The 22,501-nt window shown below is 40.5% G+C and overlaps 1 protein-coding gene across 1 annotated transcript; it reads left to right on the forward strand.

Annotated features, from left to right (window-relative positions):
* The first annotated feature begins 10,311 nt into the window (after positions 1–10,311).
* Positions 10,312–11,360, forward strand: LOC134496351 (olfactory receptor 10C1-like). Its single transcript, XM_063302083.1, has one exon. The coding sequence runs from the start codon at positions 10,386–10,388 to the stop codon at positions 11,358–11,360; it is 975 nt and encodes a 324-aa protein (XP_063158153.1). The 5' UTR covers positions 10,312–10,385.
* The last annotated feature ends 11,141 nt before the right edge of the window (positions 11,361–22,501 follow it).

Raw genomic sequence — 22,501 nt, forward strand, 5'->3', positions numbered from 1 at the left:
TGTGACTCATGACCTAGTTTTCAAATCATGACCCATCATATGAACATGCATCTAGGAACTTCCCCAAGCACCAGTAGGATCTGGAAATGCTTAAATACAACATCTGATCTTTCCCTGATTCAGTTACAATCATTGGCTGATTCCAGTGACTGTTTCTCAAGCCCTCCAAAATTGGGCAGTAGTCGTGGTTTAGAGCCATGGAATTATTAATGGAAAAACCATTTTCATTCACCTTGCTCTATCAATCTATTGTTTACCATACACTTTATAACTGTGACTCTTGCTTACAACACACAGTGCTAAGAATTGCAGTAATACATTGAGAACCAAAAAACTTAACAGCTATTGTGGATTTCTATTTGCTGGCATTTGTAGGACTTGGAGATCGACAGGTTCTTCTTTCCTTTGTAAGAAAAAAAATGTTAGTTATCTACATTTTTACCATGGTTGGGAATAACCTCATCATTTTTCTGGTTTTTATTGATCATCACCTTCACATGTATTTCTTCCCCTGTTATCTGTATCTCCTGGAAACCTACTACAGTTCTAGCATCGTTACAGTGATGCTGGCTAATGTCTTCTTTGGTGGGCGGAGAAGAATTTCAGTAACTGGCTGCATGATAGAATATCATTTTTTTGGTCTTTCAGTAGAACCTCAATGTTATCTCCTAATGACAATGTCTTTTGATAGGTATGCAGTCGCATGTAAACCACTCCTTTGCACAGTAGATATGAATGGAAAGTTTTCTCTCTGGTTTGTAGATCAATGACTCATTTGCTATTAACATAAGTGTTTAACTAATGTATCAGTTGGGCTTCTGTGGCCCCAGTGAAATAAAGTGTTTCTTTTGCAATTTTAATCCTTTGAAGCTTTCATACAGTGGCACACACTTGAACTTCTAACTTCCTGCTTAGCATCTACATGTTGTTGTGATTTTCCTTGCCTCCCTTTTTGTTAACGTGGGCATCTCATTTTTGCATTGGTCCAGCTGTGTCCCTTTCGTATGTATGTATGTATGTATGTATGTATGTATGTATGCATGCCTTTGATTCAGTATTGACTCCTTGTGACAACCTGGACAGGTCCCTGCAGTTTTCTTGGCTGCGAGTGAATGCTGATCAAATGCTCTGGGGTGTGGGCTCCAAATTTAAGTTAAACTTCACCCCAGCCTGCCTGTCCACCTGCTGAGGTTAGGGTGTATGTAACCCCCTTACCTTATGGGCTGGTGTGGGATTGGGGGAGCCCCCTGGACGGAGCGACGGCAGAGGCCGGTAGGTCCTGGTGGGGGGCGGAGCTGGAGCCAGAATGACCCGGGACTGGAGTGGGAGCTGGAGTGGACAACTGTGGTGGCTGGAACGGCTGGAACTGCTACCGGGGCTGCTATTGCTGGGGCCCCCTGAACGAAGGGCGAGGGCCTTGCTGGGCCGTCCTGGGCCTCGGTGCCAGGACCTAGTGGACGCAGATGCTGGCAGTGCAGTGGACCCAGCAGTGACTGGACCTGGGACATATCTGTGGCGCAAAGGGCGTCATGTGGGTGTTGGAGGTGCAGCCGGAGCTACGGCTGGGAAGCGCGCTGAAGCCCCCTGAATGAGTTGGGGGGGCAGCAGTTGTGGAGAGTGATGGATGCCATGAATACTGGCAGTGCTGAGGACTTTGGGTGAGTCACCAACAGAAGGAACCACCTGGCCGTGAAAAACGGCTCCCGGGGCCTTGGCCAAGGCTCTCCAGATAAGGTGGAGGGCACTGGCCCAACTCAGCTGGCATGAACATCGATGGCACAGCAGGCAGGGGGAGCAGCAACATTGGGGCAGCCCCTGGATAATTGGACTGAGTGGGGCCCCAGTGACCTGTAGAAGAACTAGACTCCCCAGTAGAAGAACCGGTCCACGGGTGTGAATTTTGCTTTAAGAGTTGAGACCTCAGGACTTATTGTGCATCACCCACCATTCTTTTAGTTGTCAATAGCCTGACAGTTCTGTGGAGATTCCTCCAAGTTGAATGGGGTACTCCCTCCCACATGTGAGAGGTGGGAGGGGGAGTACGGGTTATTGATTGGGAAGGACTGTATGGGAATACTCACCTCCTGAGTGAGAGACAGGGGGGCAGGAGTAGTGGTTCTGTGCCCCCTCCCAACTAGAGAGAGAAGCCAAGGGGGGCACAGTGAATGAGTGGATAGGCGATGATGAGGCCCTGACAAAACCGAGAGCCTGAGCTGGTGCACTTGAAGGGCCCTCCATCGCCTTGTGATTGAGTGAGCGTATGAGGGGTGAGTGATTGTATGCTTGGATGGAGGAATCTCTATTTTTAACCAGGGGTCTTTGGAGTCCAGGATTGGGGGCAAATGGATTACAAGCCTTGGGGGATTGTAGGGTAGGACAGAGGATCGAGGTGGTGATGGGCCAGGGACTTTATGACGGGAGCCGGAGGGTGGGCCATCTACGGGGAAGGCCCCCCCAGTGCTTACTACCAGTGGCAGGTTCCGGCCCTCCGTGCTCAAACCCAGGCCATGGTCAGCAGACCCATGGAGGCCCTGATCTGCAGCTGCTACTTTGTAACGCCAGGTCTGTTAACAAGAAGGCCCCCTCATTTGCGATTTGATCACAGACGAGGGGGCGGATTTGGCGTGCATTACTGAAACCTGGCTGGGCCCGGAGGGAGGTGTTCCTCTTTCAGAGATGTGCCCAGACGTGTTTCGAGTATGGCACCAGCTGAGATCTCAGGGCAGGGGAGGTGGGGGGGGGGCTGTTGTCATCTTGGAATCTCTTGTGGCCTTCAGGGGCCATGCTCCACAGGTGACTGGGTGTGAGACCCTGTTTTTCAAGTTGGGTTCTTGGGAACAGTTGGGGGTTTGCTAGTGTACAAGCCTCCATGTTGCATAGCAACCTCCCTGCCTGAGCTGCTGGAGGCCATCTCGGGGTTGGCGATGGAGTTCCCCAAGCTTATGGTCCTGGGGACTTCAACCTTCCATCCCTGGGACAGACCTCGGAGGCAGCTCAGGAGTTCATGACCACCATGGTGGCCATGGACCTGATTCAGATCATTTGAGACCCAACTCGGGACAGTGGCCTCACCCCAGACTTAGTTTTCTTGTCAGAGCAATGGCAACATGATCTGAGGGGAGAGTTACAGCTACCCCCACTGTCATGGTCAGATCACACCCTGCTGAGCCTGAGAATTTCCTATGCCACCCCCCTCCGCAGGGAGGCAGGACCTATTCGATTGGTCCATCCCCGGTGACTAATGGACCTGGTAGGGTTTCAGAGGGAGCTGGGGGTTATACCCAGGGATCTGCTGCATGGTCCAGTGGAGGCCCTGGCTGCCACCTGGAATAGGGAGGTGGCTAGGGCCTTGGACAGGATCGCACCTGTGCAGCCTCTCTTATGCCATCAAACCCGAGATTTCCCGTGGTTCACAGAAGAGCTGAGGGTTCTGAAGAGGATTAAGAGACACCTAGAGTGCCACTGGAGGAAGACAAAGACCAAATCTCACTGAACACAAGCTAGAGCTGCTATTAAGGCCTAACTTGTGGTGGTAAGAGTGGCAAAATGCCAGTATTTCTCCACTCTTATTGCATCCGCAGAATGCCACCCGGCGGCCCTGTTCAAGATTACCCGATCCCTTTTGGGGAAAGGAGAGATCCATCTTCAGGGCTGAGCTGAGGAGTTTTCTACACATCTGCAGGATAAAATTGCTCAGTTTCACTCCAAGTTGGACTCTGAGTGTGAGGCAGTATCTGGGGAGATACCCAGGGAACTTTCTTACCCTGTTATCTGGGAACAGTTTGATCCTGTTGGGCCCAAGGAAGTGGACAAGATCCTCTGGACTGTAAATACTACCACTTGCCAATTTGATCCATGCCCCTCCTGGCTGCTGAAGGCAGCTCAGGAGGGGACATGTGTTAGGTCCAGGTGATGGTAAATGCATCCTTGAGAGAGGGGGTATTTCCAGCAGCCTTCAAAGCATCATACTGGACAATTTTTGCCCATTCTCCCACCTCCCCTTTTTGGGGAAAGTGATTGAGAAAGTGGTGGCGTTGCAGCTCCAGAGGATTCTGGATGAAACGAGTTATCTAGACCCCTTTCAGTCAGGTTTCAGACCTGGTTATGGGACGGAAACAGCATTGGTTGCACTTATGGATGATCTCTGGTAGGAGCGGGATGGAGGGAGTGCATCCATCCTGGCTCTTCTTGACCTCTCAGCAGCTTTCAATACCATCAACCATGGTATCTTTTTGGGTCGGTTCAGGGAGTTGGGGGTGGGTGGCGTAGTCTTGTGCTGGTTCACCTCCTTCCTCCAGGGCCAGTCCCTGTTGGTGTTGATAGGGGAGGAGAGATCGGCCCCATGGCCCCTTCTTTGTGGGGTGCCACAGGGATCAGTACTCTCCCCTCTCCTTTTTAACATCTACATGAAACCGCTGGGTGAGATCATTCGTCACCATGGGAAGAGGTATCATCAGTATGCCCCCTCATTCCTGGACTTCTGCAAAAGATTAAAGACCTAGTTTTGTAGGCAGGCTTGGAATGGGAGGGCAAGTAATTACACCTGGGGATGGCTAGTACCATGAAGTGATTCGGAGAGGCCTACCACACTGAAGGACTGATTAAGATCTTTTCGCCATGTAGATTTTATTATATTTATGTTTTTATTGTATTTTGTAATGTAATGGTTTTATATTTTAATCCTGTTTTATTGTAAGCTGCCCAGAGTCCCCCCGTTGGGGAGAGATGGGCGGTGAAGAAATTTATATAATAAATAAATAAATAACTAAATAAAGTATTTCAGAAGTGGTCTGCCATAGTCTTCGTCCTAGGACTGAGAGAGAGTAACTGCCCCAAAGTCACCCAGCAGGCATCTTGCCTAAGGTGGGACTAGAACTTATGGTCTCCTGGATTCTAGCCTCATTTCTTAACCACTACACCAAACCATTTAAAAACTGATTATGTCCATGCAGATATTTTCAGGAGCCCAGCTCTAAAGTTGTGTCTAATGGACCAAGTGAATGAGATGAATAAGTACCTGCTGATATCGATCTATCTCCCTTTTAGTGCATTGTTCAAACTCTTAGTTTCTAATCATCTAGACAATTGGAGACCCATAGGTAGATTATTGCTTAAGCAATGGCTACTAAAAAACATACTTTTTTCTGCTTAAAGCTGCTCCCTTCTCTTCCAGAAGGTGATTTTCTCCAACCCATTTTCTTCACTCATTTTTCTCTGGAAGTTTCGTCTGCTGAAAATTGGAGGCCAGAGAGCTGGGGTTACAGTTTGCACAGAAATGATTTGAGGGAGCACATCTGGATCCCAGTTGAAAGATAGTACATCCCAAATCTACAGGGAAGCACATAACTTCCTGTGGCTTGGGGGCTGCACATTTTTTTCTAATATGTTTCAGCAGCCAAACTCTCTACTAGACATAGCAATGATGTTACCATATCATCAATATAATGTTCATATTTTCCCTGTTTTCAGATGTTTTGGTAAAATAGGCATGTAATGCCTATCACAAGGACAGCACACTTGTTTTACTTTTTATTTTCCTCTCCCCGGTGATATTTGAATGCTTTTTCCTATTCCTAATAAGCAATTTTGACATTTTTGCTACTCTTTAAAGTAACAACAGTGCTCTTAAAGGAGCTTTGTTTGTCTGGCACTTTTTGGATTCCCCTGTGCATCATCATCTAGAGACACGTTCTCTTCCTTTAGCATAAACTGAGTTAATTTGCACAGCAGGGACCGTACCCTTCCATATAAGATAAATGCAATGTTAAGATGATGCTTTTTTTAGAGGCTGTGTTCAGTTAGGTTTCACTGTAGTTACTCCTTTCATTTTGCCAGTCCTGAGCCAAATCTAGAGATCAAGGTAAGATTCCATAGAGCACCTGGTAGTGATGGTGACAGAAGGTCAAAAACTGTTTGCTGAATATCAGCCTCCTATAAAGGTAATTCAGCTTACTTCATACCCATTTACAGAATCAGAAGAAATGTGTGGCACATTTACACACTCTTCCACATCACTGTTTTTCCTCAGTTTTCTTCTATAATACGGCAGGAAAGAGTACGCTGCAACCCTGAGTCTTCCTGTTTGTGATTTTCGCTAGCCATACCTTCTCTCAGAGTGATCCATTCCATTTCATGAATCTTGATTGAGAGCTGTTGTGAGTCTCCGTGGAATTAGGTTTCTTTTTTTTTTTAAGGTATAATTTTACAAAATTGGTGAACCAGCATTGGGTATTCTGGTTTGGTTAAAGAAAACTGGCACTGAAGTATAGAAGAATAATTTGGAGATCTGGTGAGGTATGAACATGCAGAAAAGCTTCATAAGTTAGTCCTCTGGCTAGAAATTCTGAGAACTGCAATCCAAAAATATCTGGAGGAGACTAGGTTAGAGGGAGCTGATATGACAGCTGACATCACTTGAAAAAAAATATTAACCAATGCTTATGCTGCTATAAAGTTCCAGATCAAATTTCTGATTGGAAATTCTTTTGAAGCTTTAGTTCTTATTGTTTTAAATCCTCTGTGCAATTTATTTGCTCTAAAGGTGCCCTCATAAGGCCTGGGGCAAATGCAGTACTGTCCCCCCACCCCGGTTAGCGAAAGGGGATACATCAAACTTCTTAGAAGAAATATGAAGTCAAAGTATGCCTTAATATGTATGAGAGACACAATTTAATACTTAACATTTAAGGCAGTTTACTTAAGAACATAGAAAAGTAGGAATTTAAACATCAAATTAGTATATGCATTCCAAGTTCTAAATCAGCAAACAGAGAAAAGATAAGCAGAACAGTTATCATGTGAGGTAATCCACAATGGGAAGTGTACTTGCAGAGTATGATTGGGGTGAACACACAGCACCCTGTGGAAGCTGAAAACAGCTGGTGGGAAGGAGAGTATATTGTCCTACTTTCTTGTGCTCCAAAATGGTGCTCCTTCATTTGCTAGAGGAACTCCCAGAATTCCCAGCCAGCATGGCTCAAATGTTTTCTACAGGGTAGCTGTGTTTCTAAAGTAGACTGTAGGAATTGTAGGGCACAATTATCTGGTGTTAAGTAGCTACAAACTGAACTGTTGATTTTTATTCATACTGTCTATTGTGAAACAAACCAAATTGCTTCACAAATTCTCACCTCTCTGTGTAACATAATGAGCAAGAAAAACTGAAATGGAGCTAGCAAGTTCTAATTCCTCAATAGTTTTTAATGTTGTAGGCTGCTCAGAGTCACTTGCTGAGATAGGTGGCTATAGAAATCAAATAAATAAATAAATTATTTTGCAAATTTGCTCATGTTGTCCTATTTAAAACAGGGAGAGAGTTAAAAAACACAGCCTCAATTCAACTGTAAACATGATATTTGTGGAAACAGGAAATCAGAAGACGTTTAATCCTTGGGAGAAGAGCAATGACAAATCTCAATAAAATATTGAAGGGCAGAGATATCACACTGACAACAAAGGTCTGCATAGTTAAAGCAATGGTATTCCCAGTAGTAACATATGGCTGCGAGAGCTGGACCATAAGGAAGGCTTAGAGAAGAGAGATAGATGCTTTGGAACTGTGGTCTTGGAGGAAAATTCTGAGAGTGCCTTGGACTGCAAGAAGATCAAACTAGTCCATACTCCAGGAAATTAAGCCAGACTGCTCACTTGAGGGAACGATATTAAAGGCCAAACTGAAATACTTTGGCCACATAATAAGAAGATAGGAGACCTTGGAGAAGATGCTGATGCTAGGAAGAGTGGAGGGCAAAAGGCAGAGGGGCCGACCAAGGGCAAGATGGATAGATGATATTCTAGAGGTGATGGACTTGTCCCTGGGGGACCTTGGGGTGTTGACGACCGACAGGAAGCTCTGGCATTGGCTGGTCCATGAAGTCACGAAGAGTCTGAAGCGACTGGACAAATAAAAAGCATGTCTATCGCAATCACAGCACACTTGTTTTACTTTTTATTCTCCCCTCCAACATGTTATTTTGATGCTTTCTCCTATTCCTAATAAGCAGTTTTGGCATTTATGCTACTCTTTAAAGTAGCAATAGTGTGCTCAATGGAGCTGTCTTTGTCTGGCAGTTTTTGGATTCCCCTGTGCAACATCATCTAGAGACATGTTCTCTTCCTTTAGCATAAACTGAATTAATTTGCACAGCAGGGATCGTACCCTTCCATATAAGATAAATGCAAAGTTAGGATGATGTCTTTTTTAGAGACAGTGTTCAGTTGGGTTTCACTGTAATTACTCCTTCAATTTTGCCAGTCCTGACCTAAATCTAGAGATCAAGGTCAGATTCCAGAAAGAACCTGGTGGTGATGGTGATAGAAGGTCAAAAACTGCTTGCTGAATATCAGACTCCTATAAAGGTAATTCAATTTTCTCCATACCCATTTACAGAATCAGAAGAAATGTGTGGCACATTTACAGACTCTTCCACACCACTTGTTTTCTTCAGGTTTCTTCTATAATATGACAGGAAAGAGTACGCTGCAGCCTGAGTCTTCCTGATTGTGATTTTGGCTAGCCATACCTTCTCTCAGAGTGATCCATTCCATTTCATGAATTTTGACTGAGAGCTGATGTGAGTCTCCCTGGGGTGAGGTTTCTAATTTTTTTTTTTTAAGGTATAATTTTATAAAATTGGTGAACCAGCATTGAGTGCTCTGGTTTGGTTAAAGAAAACTGGCACTGAAGTATAGAAACTAATTTGGAGAACAGGTGAGGCATGAATATACAGAAATGCTTCATAATTTAGTCCTCTGGCTAGAAATTCTGCTAACTGCAATCCTAAAATATCTGGAGAAAGCTAGGTTAGAGGGAGCTGATATGACAGCTGACATCACTTGAAAAAAAAATATTAACCAATGCTTGTGCTTCTATAAAGTTCCAGATCAAATTTCTGATTGGAAATTCTTTTGAATCTTTAGTTCTTATTGTTTTAAATACTCTGTGCAATTTATTTGCTCTAAAGGTGCCCTCATAAGGCCTGGGGCAAACACACTAAATGTTCTGCCCCCCCCCCCACTCCCGTTAGCCAAAGGGGAAACACTGAACTTCTTAGAAGAAGTATGAAGCCAAAGTATGCCTTAATACACAGTATATGAGAGACACATTTTATTATTTAACATTTAAGGCAGTTTACTTAAGAACAGAAAAAAGTAGGAGTTTAAACATCAAATTAGTATATGAATACCAAGTTCTAAATCAGCAAACAGAGAAAAGACAAGCAGAACAGTTATCATGCGAGGTAATCCACAATGGGAAGTGTACTTGCAGAGTATGATTGGGGTGAACACACAGCACCCTGTGGAAGCTGAAAACAGCTGGTGGGAAGGAGAGTATAGTGTCCTACTTTCTTGTGCTCCAAAATGGTGCTCTGTCATTTGCTAGAAGAACTCCCAGAATTCCCAGGCAGCCTGGCTCAAATGCTTTCTACAGGGTAGCTGTGTTTCTAAAGTAGACTGTAGGAACTGTAGGACACAATTATCTGGTGTTAAGTAGCTACAACCTGAACTGTTGACTTAAATTCGTACTGTCTAATGTGAAACAAACCAAATTGCTTCTCAAATTCTCACCTCTCTGTGTAACATAATGAGCAAGAAAAACTGTGAAATGGAGCCAGCTAGTTCTAACTTTGCAATACTATTGTAAATGAGCTCATGCTTTCCTATTTAAAACAGGGAGAGAGGGAAAAAACACAGCCTCAGTTCAACTGTAAACATGATATTTGTGGAAACAGGTCAGGATTCAAATAAGTATACATCATATTTCCCTAATGGGATGGGATCTTTTCTAAAGAAGTAAATATTCTCTTCCTGAGTGAAGCGACAACACCTAGCCACTCTTCACTGATGTGAAATAACTAAACTGAGTCACTTCAAGCTGGACTTCAAGATTGGACTTTCAGTGAGAAATCAGTAAAAAACAAATGGGACCAACTTCCTCTAAATCTCACTTCCTAATTTTAGTTAGGTCAGGAAAAAAAAAAAAGGAATGGATTGCCAAAGAGTTTTGTTCATCATCAGAGTGAAGGTTATTTAATAGAACACTTGGCTTAACCTGCACTGAATTCAGTGACACTTTCCCCAAATAAACAAAAATGAAAACCCAAGAAACTTCTGTTTTCTGCAAACAGGATCTGAATAAGTTTCCCTGATCTCTTTATGCTCACCCACTGGTTCTCAAATGACTTTTCCTCAGCCCCTCATATGTTGTGTTTCTGTGTCTTGTAACGATGGAATTGTTAACAGAAAAACTACTTTCATTCAACTTTATGTATTTCATGGTTATGAACTGCTTTATAAATGCAATCATTGCTTGTAAGATAAAAGGATAAGAATGGCATAAATAATTTCTGAGCAGCTCAAATATATTGGATGTCATATTTGCAGGCATGACAGAACCAGAACCAGAAAACAGAACAGATATCAGAGCTTTCTATTTGCTGGGATTTGTAGGACTTGGAGATCTGCAGGTTCCTCTCTTCTGCCTCTTCTTAGTTATCTACTTTGTTACTATCATTGGAAATATCCTCATCATTTCACTGGTTGTTACTGATCCCCACCTTCACACCCCCATGTATTTCTTCCTGGGTAATCTCTCTTGCCTGGAGACCTGCTACAGTTCTAACATCCTTCCAATGATGCTGGCTAATCTCTTCTATGGTAGGAAGAGATCCATTTCTGTAACTGGCTGCATGATACAATACTACTTTTTTGCTATTTTGGGAGTTACTGAATGTTATCTCCTAGGGGCCATGTCATATGATAGGTATGTAGCAATTTGTAAGCCATTACGTTACACAACCCTAATGAATGATAGAGTTTGCCTCCAGCTTATAGCTGGATCATGGATCAGTGGTTTAGTTCTTATGAGCATAATTTTATATCTAATGTGTCAGTTATATTTCTGTGGCCCCACTGAAATCAATCATTTCTTTTGTGAATTGATTCCAATGTTAAAGTTAGCGTGCAATGATACCCACTTGATTGAAGTAGTAACTATTTTGATATCTGCTATGTGCATCTTGGTTCCTTTCTTCTTGACCTTGGCATCTTATATTTCTATTATTTCTACCATCATGAGAATGTCATCTGTCAGTGGGAGGAAAAAGGCTTTCTCAACCTGCTCCTCACATCTCATAGTAGTGTCCATTTTCTATAGTACATTAATGATGGTCTACACTTTGCCCAAAACAGATAAACTCCGAGACATCAACAAAGTCTTGTCTCTGTTTTATACAATTCTGACCCCTTTGTTCAATCCCTTGATATACAGCCTAAGGAATAGGGAGGTGAAAGACTCCTTTAAAAAAGCAGTTGCTAAATTGTATGCCATTAAAAGAATACATCACTGTACCTTGAAATGATAATTTAGATTGATCCTAGTTTCATTCCCATTCAGTTTGGAATGTTTGATTTTTGTACTCCGATTACCAAGTGCCTCTTCTATACAGTCCAGATATATTTCTTCATGATTTGATATATAGCTTGCGAAACTGAGAATTTTAGAAGGTATTTAAAAACCTTGTTTCTGTTTGAAAAAAATGTTTCTATTTGCAAATATGTAGAGAAGTTATTAAATCTGAGAGTTTTCTTTGATATCATGTCTGTTGTTATATTTTTAAATACGCTGTTCTTTTTTAAGAAGAAATAATTTGTTGTATGTTCCAAATGACTGACATATACTTTTGAAGCAAGTACATTTCTGGAAGGTATGGTATCTGCCTACTTCCCGGGAAGGAAGCAACTGAATTTCTGTTGTGGGCATTGTGTAGGAGGAGATGGAAGCACCAATGTTAAAAGACAACTGCTCCTTCTCCCCCAGATCTTTCCTCTACTGTGATGGGCACCCAGATAATTAGACCATAGTTCTGTGTCTATGTTAAAGAAAAGTGAGATTGAGATAGGTGAAAGGGATAATTCAAGTTCTCATTCCCTTAATTGGTGATGCTGGTACTGGACATTTGTCATTCAGCCTGCAGACAATGTTTGGATTCAGGTCCTTGATGGAGCAATGTTGTCCAATACTCCATACAGCTATTCTACACCATTTTCAATTGGAAAGACCAGTCAAGGAGAAATGTGTTTTGCCACTGATGTTTGGAACTTGCCTAAAATAAAGACCTCTTCCAATGAATCTAGGTCCTGATTATTGCATCTATACAGTGTACTTAGCATTGTTATGGAACTGATTTGTCATTTCCTTCTTCTGGGATTTTTATTTTCATTTCCCCATCTATGCAATAACCTTTGAATTTCCAAATGGCCCCATTCAAATACTAATCAGACCCATCCCAACTTAATTCTAATATCAGTCAAGTTCAGCTAAATGCTGGCAGGAACTACCTGGCTTTGAAAATGTACTACTGGCAGCTTCTTGGGTTACATAGTGGAGCCAATGCTGTCACAGTAAGCAGAGAGCAAATCTGCCTATCTGGTTTTCAGTTACTTTCCCAAGGTTGTGAATTAAAAAAAAATAATTCATGACAATTCACTTGTGTTTTACCTAAGGATATGGTTTTGGATGCACTCTTCAGAATGTGGAATTCCAGGCCCACGACATGGTGCCCAGAATGGAGGAGAGCAGCACATATCCATGTGCTTGCTCCTGGTCGAGAAGAAGGAAGAGAGAAAGAGGAAGTGGGAGTGGCAACAAACAGCTTCCTCAGAGTTGCATTGTGGGACAACTTAATTTACATGTTAATTCACATGCAAATGAGGCATGCTGGATTTGCCAGAACTTCCAACAGTTTCTATACTTCCATTATGGACTGTGCACATTACATTTTGTACTTGTTATATTCTTAGCTGTGTTCAAATAGAGATCAATCACATTTTATTTATTTTCACCAATAAATCTCAGGTATGTCTAACCTGTCATGAGCACTGCGGGGGGCCCTATCCAGAGGGGAAAATGCATGCTTAGTAGAGAGAAATTGAGCTGTCATTTAAAGAGACACAGAACAGACCCGCCTTGACTTTTGGGGTTTAACTGTATGGGTTTTCTCATGCTTCTTCAGCTTGGTAGGATGTTCTGTCTACTGTAGCAGTAATAAAACACTAGAGACTTATTCCTCATCTCGGTGTGGTTCCTGCTTGTCAGGACATAACCACTTTCAATGCTGGAATAGTAACCAAATTCCTAATATAATTAGAAGCCAGAATGAGCCTAGGTTGCCATGTATTAAACAATAACTCTCTCTTTTTTAAATATAATTTTTATTAAAGAATTTATTTACAAAGTTAGAAGCTGCAGAAAAAGAAAAAGAAAAAGAAAAAAAGATTTAAAAAGAAAAATAGGAAATATAGGCCAAAAAGTGAACAACAGTATCGATCAAGAAAAGAGAAATAAATAATAATAATAAAAGAAATATTTAAAGAAGTGACTTCCAGTCTTCTTTGCAGAAGTTACAAACATGGTTAACACCATTTCTACCCTCCCAAATTCTTTCTCTAGAGACCAATGACTTTTTTTATCTTCCCCTAAACTTGATGGTCATACAGGAAATGATTCTTTTTTCTTTACTCAAAAGGAACCCTTCAGAACCCCAAACTGAACCAGAATGCAAGCCCTGAGAAGTAAAGATTGCCCTTCCCTCAGGTCAGAAACACACTGTTATCTCATAAAATTATTGTTATCCATGTTCAAATAAGAATTTTTATGCTTCTGGGTACAATTCAAGGTGCTGGTTGTCACCTTTAAAGCCCTAAATGTCTTGGGACTGGGTTACTTGAGGTACTGTCTCTCCCAGTCTCTCCCCTACCTTTCCAATCTGCTCAGACAGGATGGTCATGCTTCAGGCCCCATTGGCTAAGGAATGCCGGTTGGTGGGGCCTAGAAGGTGTGCCTTTTCTGCCATATCACCCACCTTGTGGCACTTTTTCCCTGCAGAGCTCAGGATGGCCCTGACACTGCTGACTTTTCATAGGTCCTTAAAGACCTCACTTTGTGCCCAGGCCTGTGGCCCCAGATGTGTGCAGGGACCTGTTTCTTGGTTATTTTAGCTATTATGCTGTGCAATTAATTCTTGGCTCCTATATATTTTCATTTTTGTATTACTGTTGTTGTTGTTGTTGTTGTTATTTTAATTTTGTTTGCTGCCCAGAGTCACTTGGTGAGATTGGCAGCCATACAAATAGAATGTATGTATGTATGTATGAATGAATAAATAAATAAATACAATTAGAAAAAACATAGCCAACATTAGGTATTTTCGGTCTCTTAAGCAAGTTGCCCACAGAAAGCAAAAAAAAAATAATTTTAATGTGGTCCAATTAACTTACAGGTGTCTTGCTATACAACACAAAGTAAATCACTATTTTTTACAAAATTGGGATAGCTTGTTTTGTAATTGCATTAATTTATAATATAAATTTATATAATTGCAATAATATAACACTTGCAGTAATAAATAGGTATTTCATAATGCCATTATATATTTCATAATAATATAGGGCGAGCATCACAGAAAACATTAAATCCTATCCTATTCTGCCTTGGAGGCTGCACATTTCTCTCTAACAGTTTTCAGCAGCCAGACTTTGCATTTCACATAGTAATGATGTCACCATATTTTCAAATCATATTTATACTTTCTCTGTTTCAGATATTTAGGTATAATATGCATGGGAAGCCTAGCAGAAACATAGCATTTTTTTTTCTTTTCAGTCTGCTCCCCAAGTGTTATTTTGGTGTTTTCTCTATCCTTGAGAGGCATGTTTGGTATTTTTGCTACTCTTTAAGCATGTGGAGAGGAGCTGTTTTTCTCTGACACTTTTCAGACTGCCTTGGGCATCATTATCTAGAGACATGTTCTCTTCCTCTAGGATAAACTGAATTAATTTGCACAGTAAGTCCCTACTGTGCAAATTAACTTGGTTTATCCTAGAGGAAGAACACTTGTTTTTGTGAGGGAAGTTAATATTGTAATATTAATAAGATAATATTCTGAGGGAAGAAAATATCTCTCTAGATGCCAGTGCCCAAGGGAATTGTACAATCACCAGAAAATCATGACTTCATTGAGTATATTACACTAAATGCCCTTCCATATAAGATAAATGCAAAGATGGGATAATGCCTTTTTTAGAGGCAGTATTCAATAGGTTTCACTTCAATTACTCCTTTTATTTACATCAGTCCTGAGTGAAATCTAGAGATCAAGGTCAGTTTCCATAGAGAACCTAGTGCTGATGGTGAGAGAAGCCCAAAAGCTTCTCATTGAATATCACACTCCTGCAAAATTAATTCCACACTATGTTGCAGGACTGTTATGTTGGTATAGCTCTCTCCTCTCTGACAGCGTGTGTGAATGCAGAAGCCTGTAAATATGTTTTTGTGCTTTCTGTAAATACATTTATTTTTATAGAAATGCCTGGTGTGTGATTTTTCTGATCTCTCTGGGCCAAATGCTTTCTAGCACTCTGCAAGATGTTACTTGTATATATGATATTGACCAGCCATACCTTCTGTCAGAATGATCCATTTCATCCTAAGCACAAAATAAATTGTGATTGAGAGCTCTGTTGAGTTTCCTTGATGTTAGCTTTTTAATTTTTTAAAAAGTTGCATTTTTAATGTTTTACAAAATGTAAATTAGTCTTCTGTGGTGCTAATGAGATCAACCATTTCTTCTGAAATAGTGGACTGGTAGTAAACCTTTCTTGTGGCAACACCAAAATGATAGACATCACCATTTACATACAGGGATCACTGTTTGACCTTCCACCTTGTCTGTTGACCTTGGCATCATACATTTGCATCATCACCTCCATTCGGAGAATCCCATCCACCTCTGGAAGGCAGAAGGCTTTCTGTACCTGCTCCTCCCACCTCACAGTAGTGACAGTTTATTACAGAACATTGATTATTGTTTATCTTTGCCCAAAGACTAGAGTCCTAAGAGACCTAAACAAGTTTTTTTGTCTTCTGTATACCATTTTGAATCCCCTGGTTAATCCACTCATATACAGCCTAAGGAACAGAAAAGTTAAGGAAGCAATGAAAAAAAAAAATGCTTACAACTTAAAATAATGCCCAGTGGTAGGGAAGGTATATTAAATATCCCATCACCAGACCTCAGATGTCACTGTTGCAACTCCTGTTTATTGAAATTTCAACAAGACCAGATAGCATCAGATATTTTGTTCCTATCTGTATGGGATATTGTATGTCCTATCTCAAATGATTTATGAAACGTTTCATGTAATGCATTTTCCTTAACAAATATTAAAATGTGTGAAATTTCAATTTGAAGATTTGATCTGAAGTAAATCAGCTGAGGGATGCGGTGGCGCTGTGGGTTAAACCGCTGAGCTGCTGAGCTTGCCGATCAGAAGGTCGGCGGTTTGAATCCGCATGATGGGGTGAGTTCCCATTGCTAGTCCCAGCTCCTGCCAACCTAACAGTTCGAAAACATGCAAATGTGAGTAGATTAATAGGTACCACTTCGGTGGGCAGGTAATGGCGTTCCGTTTAGTCATGCCGGCCACATGACCACGGAGGAAGTGTCTATGGACAAACACCAGCTCTTCGGCTTTGAAACGGAGATGAGCACCACCCCGTAGAGTCGGACACGACTGGACTTAATGTCAAGGGAAACCTTTACCTTTACCTAAATCAGCTGAATATCTGAATTACATTGCTTTTCTGTATAAGAAGGATGATTCAGATTTGAATCACCATATATCAGAGGTATCCAATTCTGTCTGAAGATTCAGAAGAGTTTTTTGTGTATGTGCAAAAACCTTTTAAATGAAATGAGCTTTGAAATCTGATTAACTTCATTAAGTTATTCAATTCAGGGTTTAAACTGATAACCCAATTCAGTTGATTCCCTAATCTGAAACAAATTGACAATATACTATACATTAGAATGAAGGCAGTTTGAAACTTCCAATAAATATCCTTATCCTTTTTGCCCATTCCTTCACTTCTACCATTGGAATATTTTGATGAATATTTACAATTTGTGATATAGCTTACATCAGGCTAGTCTCATATTCCTCAGTTATGTGTTGCTCAGCTGTCAAGGTTTGTACAAAAACACTTTTGTTCTATGAAGGTATAGGTGGAGACCAGAAGAGAAGTGAGATTCCCTGCTTTATTCTGAATCAGAAGTGCAAGAAGAAAAATAATCTGTATAAAAGAAGTAAATGCAGCACTTTGAACGTGAAGGAACTACTGCACTAGGAAGACCCTCCTTGGAATTCTTGATGGTAACCAGTCCAGGAAGAGAGCTAAGTTTGATCAGAAACCAATGGAACAAACAACATTTTTTAAAAAAGGAAGGACTGTCTATGAGTGTGAAAGAATAACATTCACTCTACAGTAAAAATACTTATTTTTGAAGCAGTTAATTAAATAGTTTATTCTCCTACCATCATGTTTTTCAAAGTCTTTCTCAGCTCAGCCTTTTCACCATTTATCAACAAGGGCCTTGATCCATCCAGTAAAAATGGAACATGAAAACCACTTATGGCCAAAGAAAAGGTAAGTGTCCCAAACATGTAAAAAGCTTGAGTCGCTTTCTGAAAGCTTGACTGGAATGCTAGAAAAGTATGTTATCATGTCTACTTTGTTCATCCTCCCACTCTCCTTTCGTAAGGAAGAAGAAGGAAGTCTTTGGAGAAGGGGAAAGACATAATGGACAAGAGAGAGTTTCTACTGGCACAACCTAAAGAGAACATATTTGTCATCTGCCAATACTAGGAGAGTTTTACTACCTATTATTTTTCCCAAGGAAAGTTTGGTTTTGTATGTTTGTGTTTTTTTTAAAAAAAAAACATTGTGGAAAGGGGATAGAAAGGCTGGTACATGAAAGCCCATGCACAAATTCTATTAGAAGCTATTTAATCTTTATTTATTTATTTATTTTAAAAAGTGAAATAATACAAGAATAACCCATTTATTGCTAATGCACCTATCCCTCAGCTCTCAATTTGTATTTGAGTCTGGTTTTGTTAAACCTCTATGATACATACAGTTACATGTTTTAAATGTCTAATAAGCAGAAATTTAGTTGCAAGGCATGGATGATCAAATCAAAACAAATTTGATTTTAATTTGTATGTTCATTGTGAGGGGGGGTTGCATAAACTTCATGAAACAATGCATACACATAAGTGTGCTTGCTAGTTCAAACACATCAAAATAAGAAGAGTAAGGTAATATTTTTAATACAATTGGAACAATTTGTGAGCTTTAATTGCTTTTGTAAATATTCATGACTTACAGTGAACTAATATAGTAAAGTCTAAACAACTCAATTTTGAACCAAGATATTATATTACACTTCTATTGTAAGACACTGAAAGATCCAGAAGATGGCACCAAAGGATAAACCATAAACTGATACATTTTAACTTTAATTTTTAAAAGACTAGAAGCCCTCACTGCTAAAAGCAAATGTCAATGATCTGAATTTATTTACATGCATGCGCGCACACACACACACACAAATGCGTGAAAATACCACTGATTCTGTCAGCCAATATTTTTCTGCAAGGTGATGGAATGGTAACATTTTTCTAGGTATAATCCTCAGAAGCATGACCAAGAAAATCCCATTATTTTCATAATATAAATCATACGGAAGAACCAGAAAGGATGAATCCTTCATCATGTTTGCCATCTTTTATCTTTGTTTGTATGCTTTATTGATTTTATGTAATTTCTGTGTTTGATTGTTGTGAGCCACCCAGAGTGGTTGAGAGTTGTCATACAAGTTTTATTGTTATTGTTGTTGGTGCTGCTGCTATTATTACTCCCTAATTAAACAGCATGCCTTCCATTCAAGGAGAGTCGCATGAGTACTGGAAAATAATGAGGAGATGGGTTCAGATGCATCATTCAAAAGCACTGTTCAGTGGGAGATATTATAATAACCCACAGATAAATCAGGGTTATCTTTTTTTCATTAACCAGGGAGAGATTTTTACCAGTGCAAATGTGTTACATGTTTTTCAGGGATGGAGAGGGATTGAGAGAATAGCCTTTCTGAAATTAAAAGACAGACGTGCACACTGGTGTCCAGGTAAATAGAGCCTTCTGGTGACAGATACCGTGGCCAGTGGGATACTTCGGCAAAATCCTGTGAAGCATCAGGGAAGGTTGCTATGTACGTAAGCATAGTTATTTAAAGGATTTGCTTAAATGTTATAGCTTTTCTTTTCTTTTTTTTTTCTTTTCTTTTTTGAACCCTGAATGGTGCATTTTCTTCTCAGTTTCAGTGCAGTCCCTAGAGTTGTGGTTGTGTGATCCTCCAAAATGGTTTCTCATACATTTTCCTATGCATAAATCAGCGTTAATGAACCTGACTTCACCAGAATCTGTAGTGAGGAAAGTAGACAGTTAGAAGAAACATCGCAGTTTTGCAACACAAGCCTTGCCCTATTCGACATATTCACAACATTGCAACTAGTCCAAAAGGGGCTATCTTGTGCCAGCAATTACAAGTGCAGGAATTCAGTCTTAGAAAAGAGGACTTTATGGTGGCTATAAACCTCACCATAGTGCTGCAATGTAAGAGCTCACAAAAACCAAACAAGCTTCCTTCAGAAGCTGAGGTTCCATGCAATCCAATACAACATCTACATAATCAGAGCTGAGGGTAGTCTTAGACCAGCCCAAAGGTCGCTCGTGAAATTAGAAGCAGCATAACTTTGGGAAATCAGGTCCAGGGCTGGAAAGTTATTTGCCAACAGAAGTCTTCTTTGGTAGTATTGACTCCACTATGGCTCTTCCTTAGTCAAGCCTTTTTCTTTTGAGGAACCTCAGTGATAATCTTGGTTCTATTGGCTTGAACTTTCTGTATGTATGAGGGCTAAGGATCTTTTCCTGATCAGGTGACTCAGCCTGTTGCCCTGCTGCTGCAGCAGGTAGCTGATTACCTGACTGCTCCAGACCTGCAGGTTCATCCTCCAACAGGTTTTGCTATTTCTGAGTCTCATCTGCAGATATTTGAGAATCTTCTGGCTTCTCAGTTGCAAGGTCAGAACCTGCCCAGTTTCTTCAGCTGATAGTCAGACTCATCAGGCAGGCATAACTGTTTTTGTCATTCTGCTACTGGAGTCTTTCTTTGAAGAAATGTTTAATCTGGTAAAAATCAGTGTTGCTCTCTGATATGGCTTATAGTTTGGAATTTGTTTCCTAGTTATATATATTGTATTACATGTTAGTTTTATGTATCTCTCTCCCCCTTCCCCTGCCCCAATTTCTGGAATTCTTATCTAAATAGATAAGGAACATTTTTTAAAATATAGAACACTCAGCTTTTAATCCCTAATGCCTGAACTTCTTCAATGCAGCCTGTCTCCTGCCCTCAGAGTTGTTGATAATCCATTGAGGGTCACTAAATGACAGCTTCCCACAGAGTAAACAGAGGCTGCTGTAAATTTAGGTAAAGGTAAAGGTTTCCCTTGACATTAAGTCCAGTCGTGTCCGACTCTAGGGGGCGGTGCTCATCTCCGTTTCAAAGCCGAAGAGCCGGCGTTTGTCCGTAGACACTTCCACGGTCATGTGGCCGGCATGACTAAACGGAACGCCGTTACCTGCCCGCCAAAGTGGTACCTATTAATCCACTCACATTTGCATGTTTTCGAACTGCTAGGTTGGCAGGAGCTGGGACTAGCAATGGGAGCTCACCCCATCACGTGGATTCGAACCGCCGACCTTCCGATCAGCAAGCTCAGCAGCTCAGCGGTTTAACCCGCAGCGCCACCGCATCGTAAATTTATTTGATGAAAAAAACTATCTTCTTAAGCATAGTGTTGTTTGCATCCTTCAGCAGAAAGTCGTTTTTTTCCAGACTGTGTGTATGTGTGGAACTTAGACTTGGGAAAGGTAAATTCTACTAGACATGGGTGCTAGAGTTTAAGCCACTGATCGAATACTCTCCTAATACAACATATGATAGAATCTTTACAAGCTTACTAGTATTTTCTGTTTAAAAAAGGAAATATTCTGTATATAATACAAGCTTAATATTCCAGTTCCCCCATTTCACTGATGAGTAGAACAATAACACAGGATGCAATGATGACATCCATGGTTGGCTAGAAGTGGGAAATATCATCAGTGGCGATAGTAAACATTTTTTTTAAATAGAGTTAGAGATTCCTCAAACTAAGCTTTCATGTCTATGAAGAATTGATGTTTTCAAAGTTTATGCTAGGACAGTCCCTGTTGGTTTATCAGCATGCTGAAAAACCTATGTGATGCAACCAGTCTGCAAAACAAAAGGAGATATTTAACTTATCCCCACTGCTGGGACTATCAGCTGTTTGAATGCTATCATATAACCCAGTTCTTCTGTAAGGTTGTTCAGACTTAATACACTCTTGTTCTTTTCTACTATTTTCTACCCGTTAATATGATGAAAAAGAATCTGCTTTATAAATTCTTTAAAAGCAGAAGAGAACTATGGAGAAATAGTTCTGGACTGGGGTGTGATATAAATTGTCTTTCATGATAAAATCATCCTCCATTGCTTTCCACATTTCCATTAGATCCCAGGGATCATCTTCCTGAGGAACCTCCTGCTTTTAGGCTTTTGGGAATTCTTTACTACTAAATGAAGAACTACCCTTTTAAAGATTTTGAGATAGCTCCTTACAACTGAGAAAATTAAACTATTCTGACAATACCTTTTGCCAAAAAATTAATGTAAGCTGTTCCAGGTCCCAGTTCTTCTGTAGGGTTGATAAAGATTAGTATTCTCTTGTCTTTTACTACTTCCTACCTATAAATTTGATAACCACTTTAAAAACTTTCAAAGCAGGAAATAATTCTGGAGAACATTTCTGGTTTGGAGTGTGATATTCATAGTTTTTTGAATTATAAAATCATATTTCTAGACATCCTACCTTGTTTTCAGATTTCCATTAAATCTCAAAGGAAGGCATCGTGAGTAAATCTCTGCTATTAAACTTCCTGAGTGCTCTTGTACTTTTCCCTGTTAAATGGAAATCTACTCTTCTAAAATCTTTCAGACTGCACCTTCCTCTATTTGTTTAAATCCCTCCCCTAACACTTCTTTCCAGAAACTGAGTGTAGATTTCCAAAGGCAATTTATGACAGCTGGAGCAAAAATGTAGTGGCCAATTCCTCATCTACAGCAATGGAAAAATGAGCATTTTTCAGGAAGTACCCAAAGTGAATGAACTAACTGGGAGTTCTACTAGGATTCATTACAAAGTTTGTTCAAAGAGGAGAAAACAATAAGAGGAGAGTGGTCAGACAAGCCATATGTTTTGGGAGGTTTTGTACATAATTTTGAGGAATGGAAAGATAATCTCCTGACTAGCAACTAGCTTCAAGCCTCCATTCTCAAAGTTTTTCATTACCCATTGTAGGTCACTGGATGACTGTTTCCCATTGAGTAAACAGGATATTGCATAGAGTGAAGGATGACTATAATGCATGAAGAATACAGGGAAGAAAATCAGCTGAATGTGTGAAGAGCTAACTGTAGTTCTACGATGGTGTTCAGCAGGAGACTTTAAGAAG

The sequence above is a fragment of the Candoia aspera genome, chromosome 4, assembly GCF_035149785.1.
Source record: "Candoia aspera isolate rCanAsp1 chromosome 4, rCanAsp1.hap2, whole genome shotgun sequence".
NCBI lineage: Eukaryota > Metazoa > Chordata > Lepidosauria > Squamata > Boidae > Candoia > Candoia aspera.

Bases quoted from the DNA above. Each gene is read 5' to 3' on its own strand.
- LOC134496351 (XM_063302083.1), top strand. From the start codon at position 10,386: ATGACAGAACCAGAACCAGAAAACAGAACAGATATCAGAGCTTTCTAT.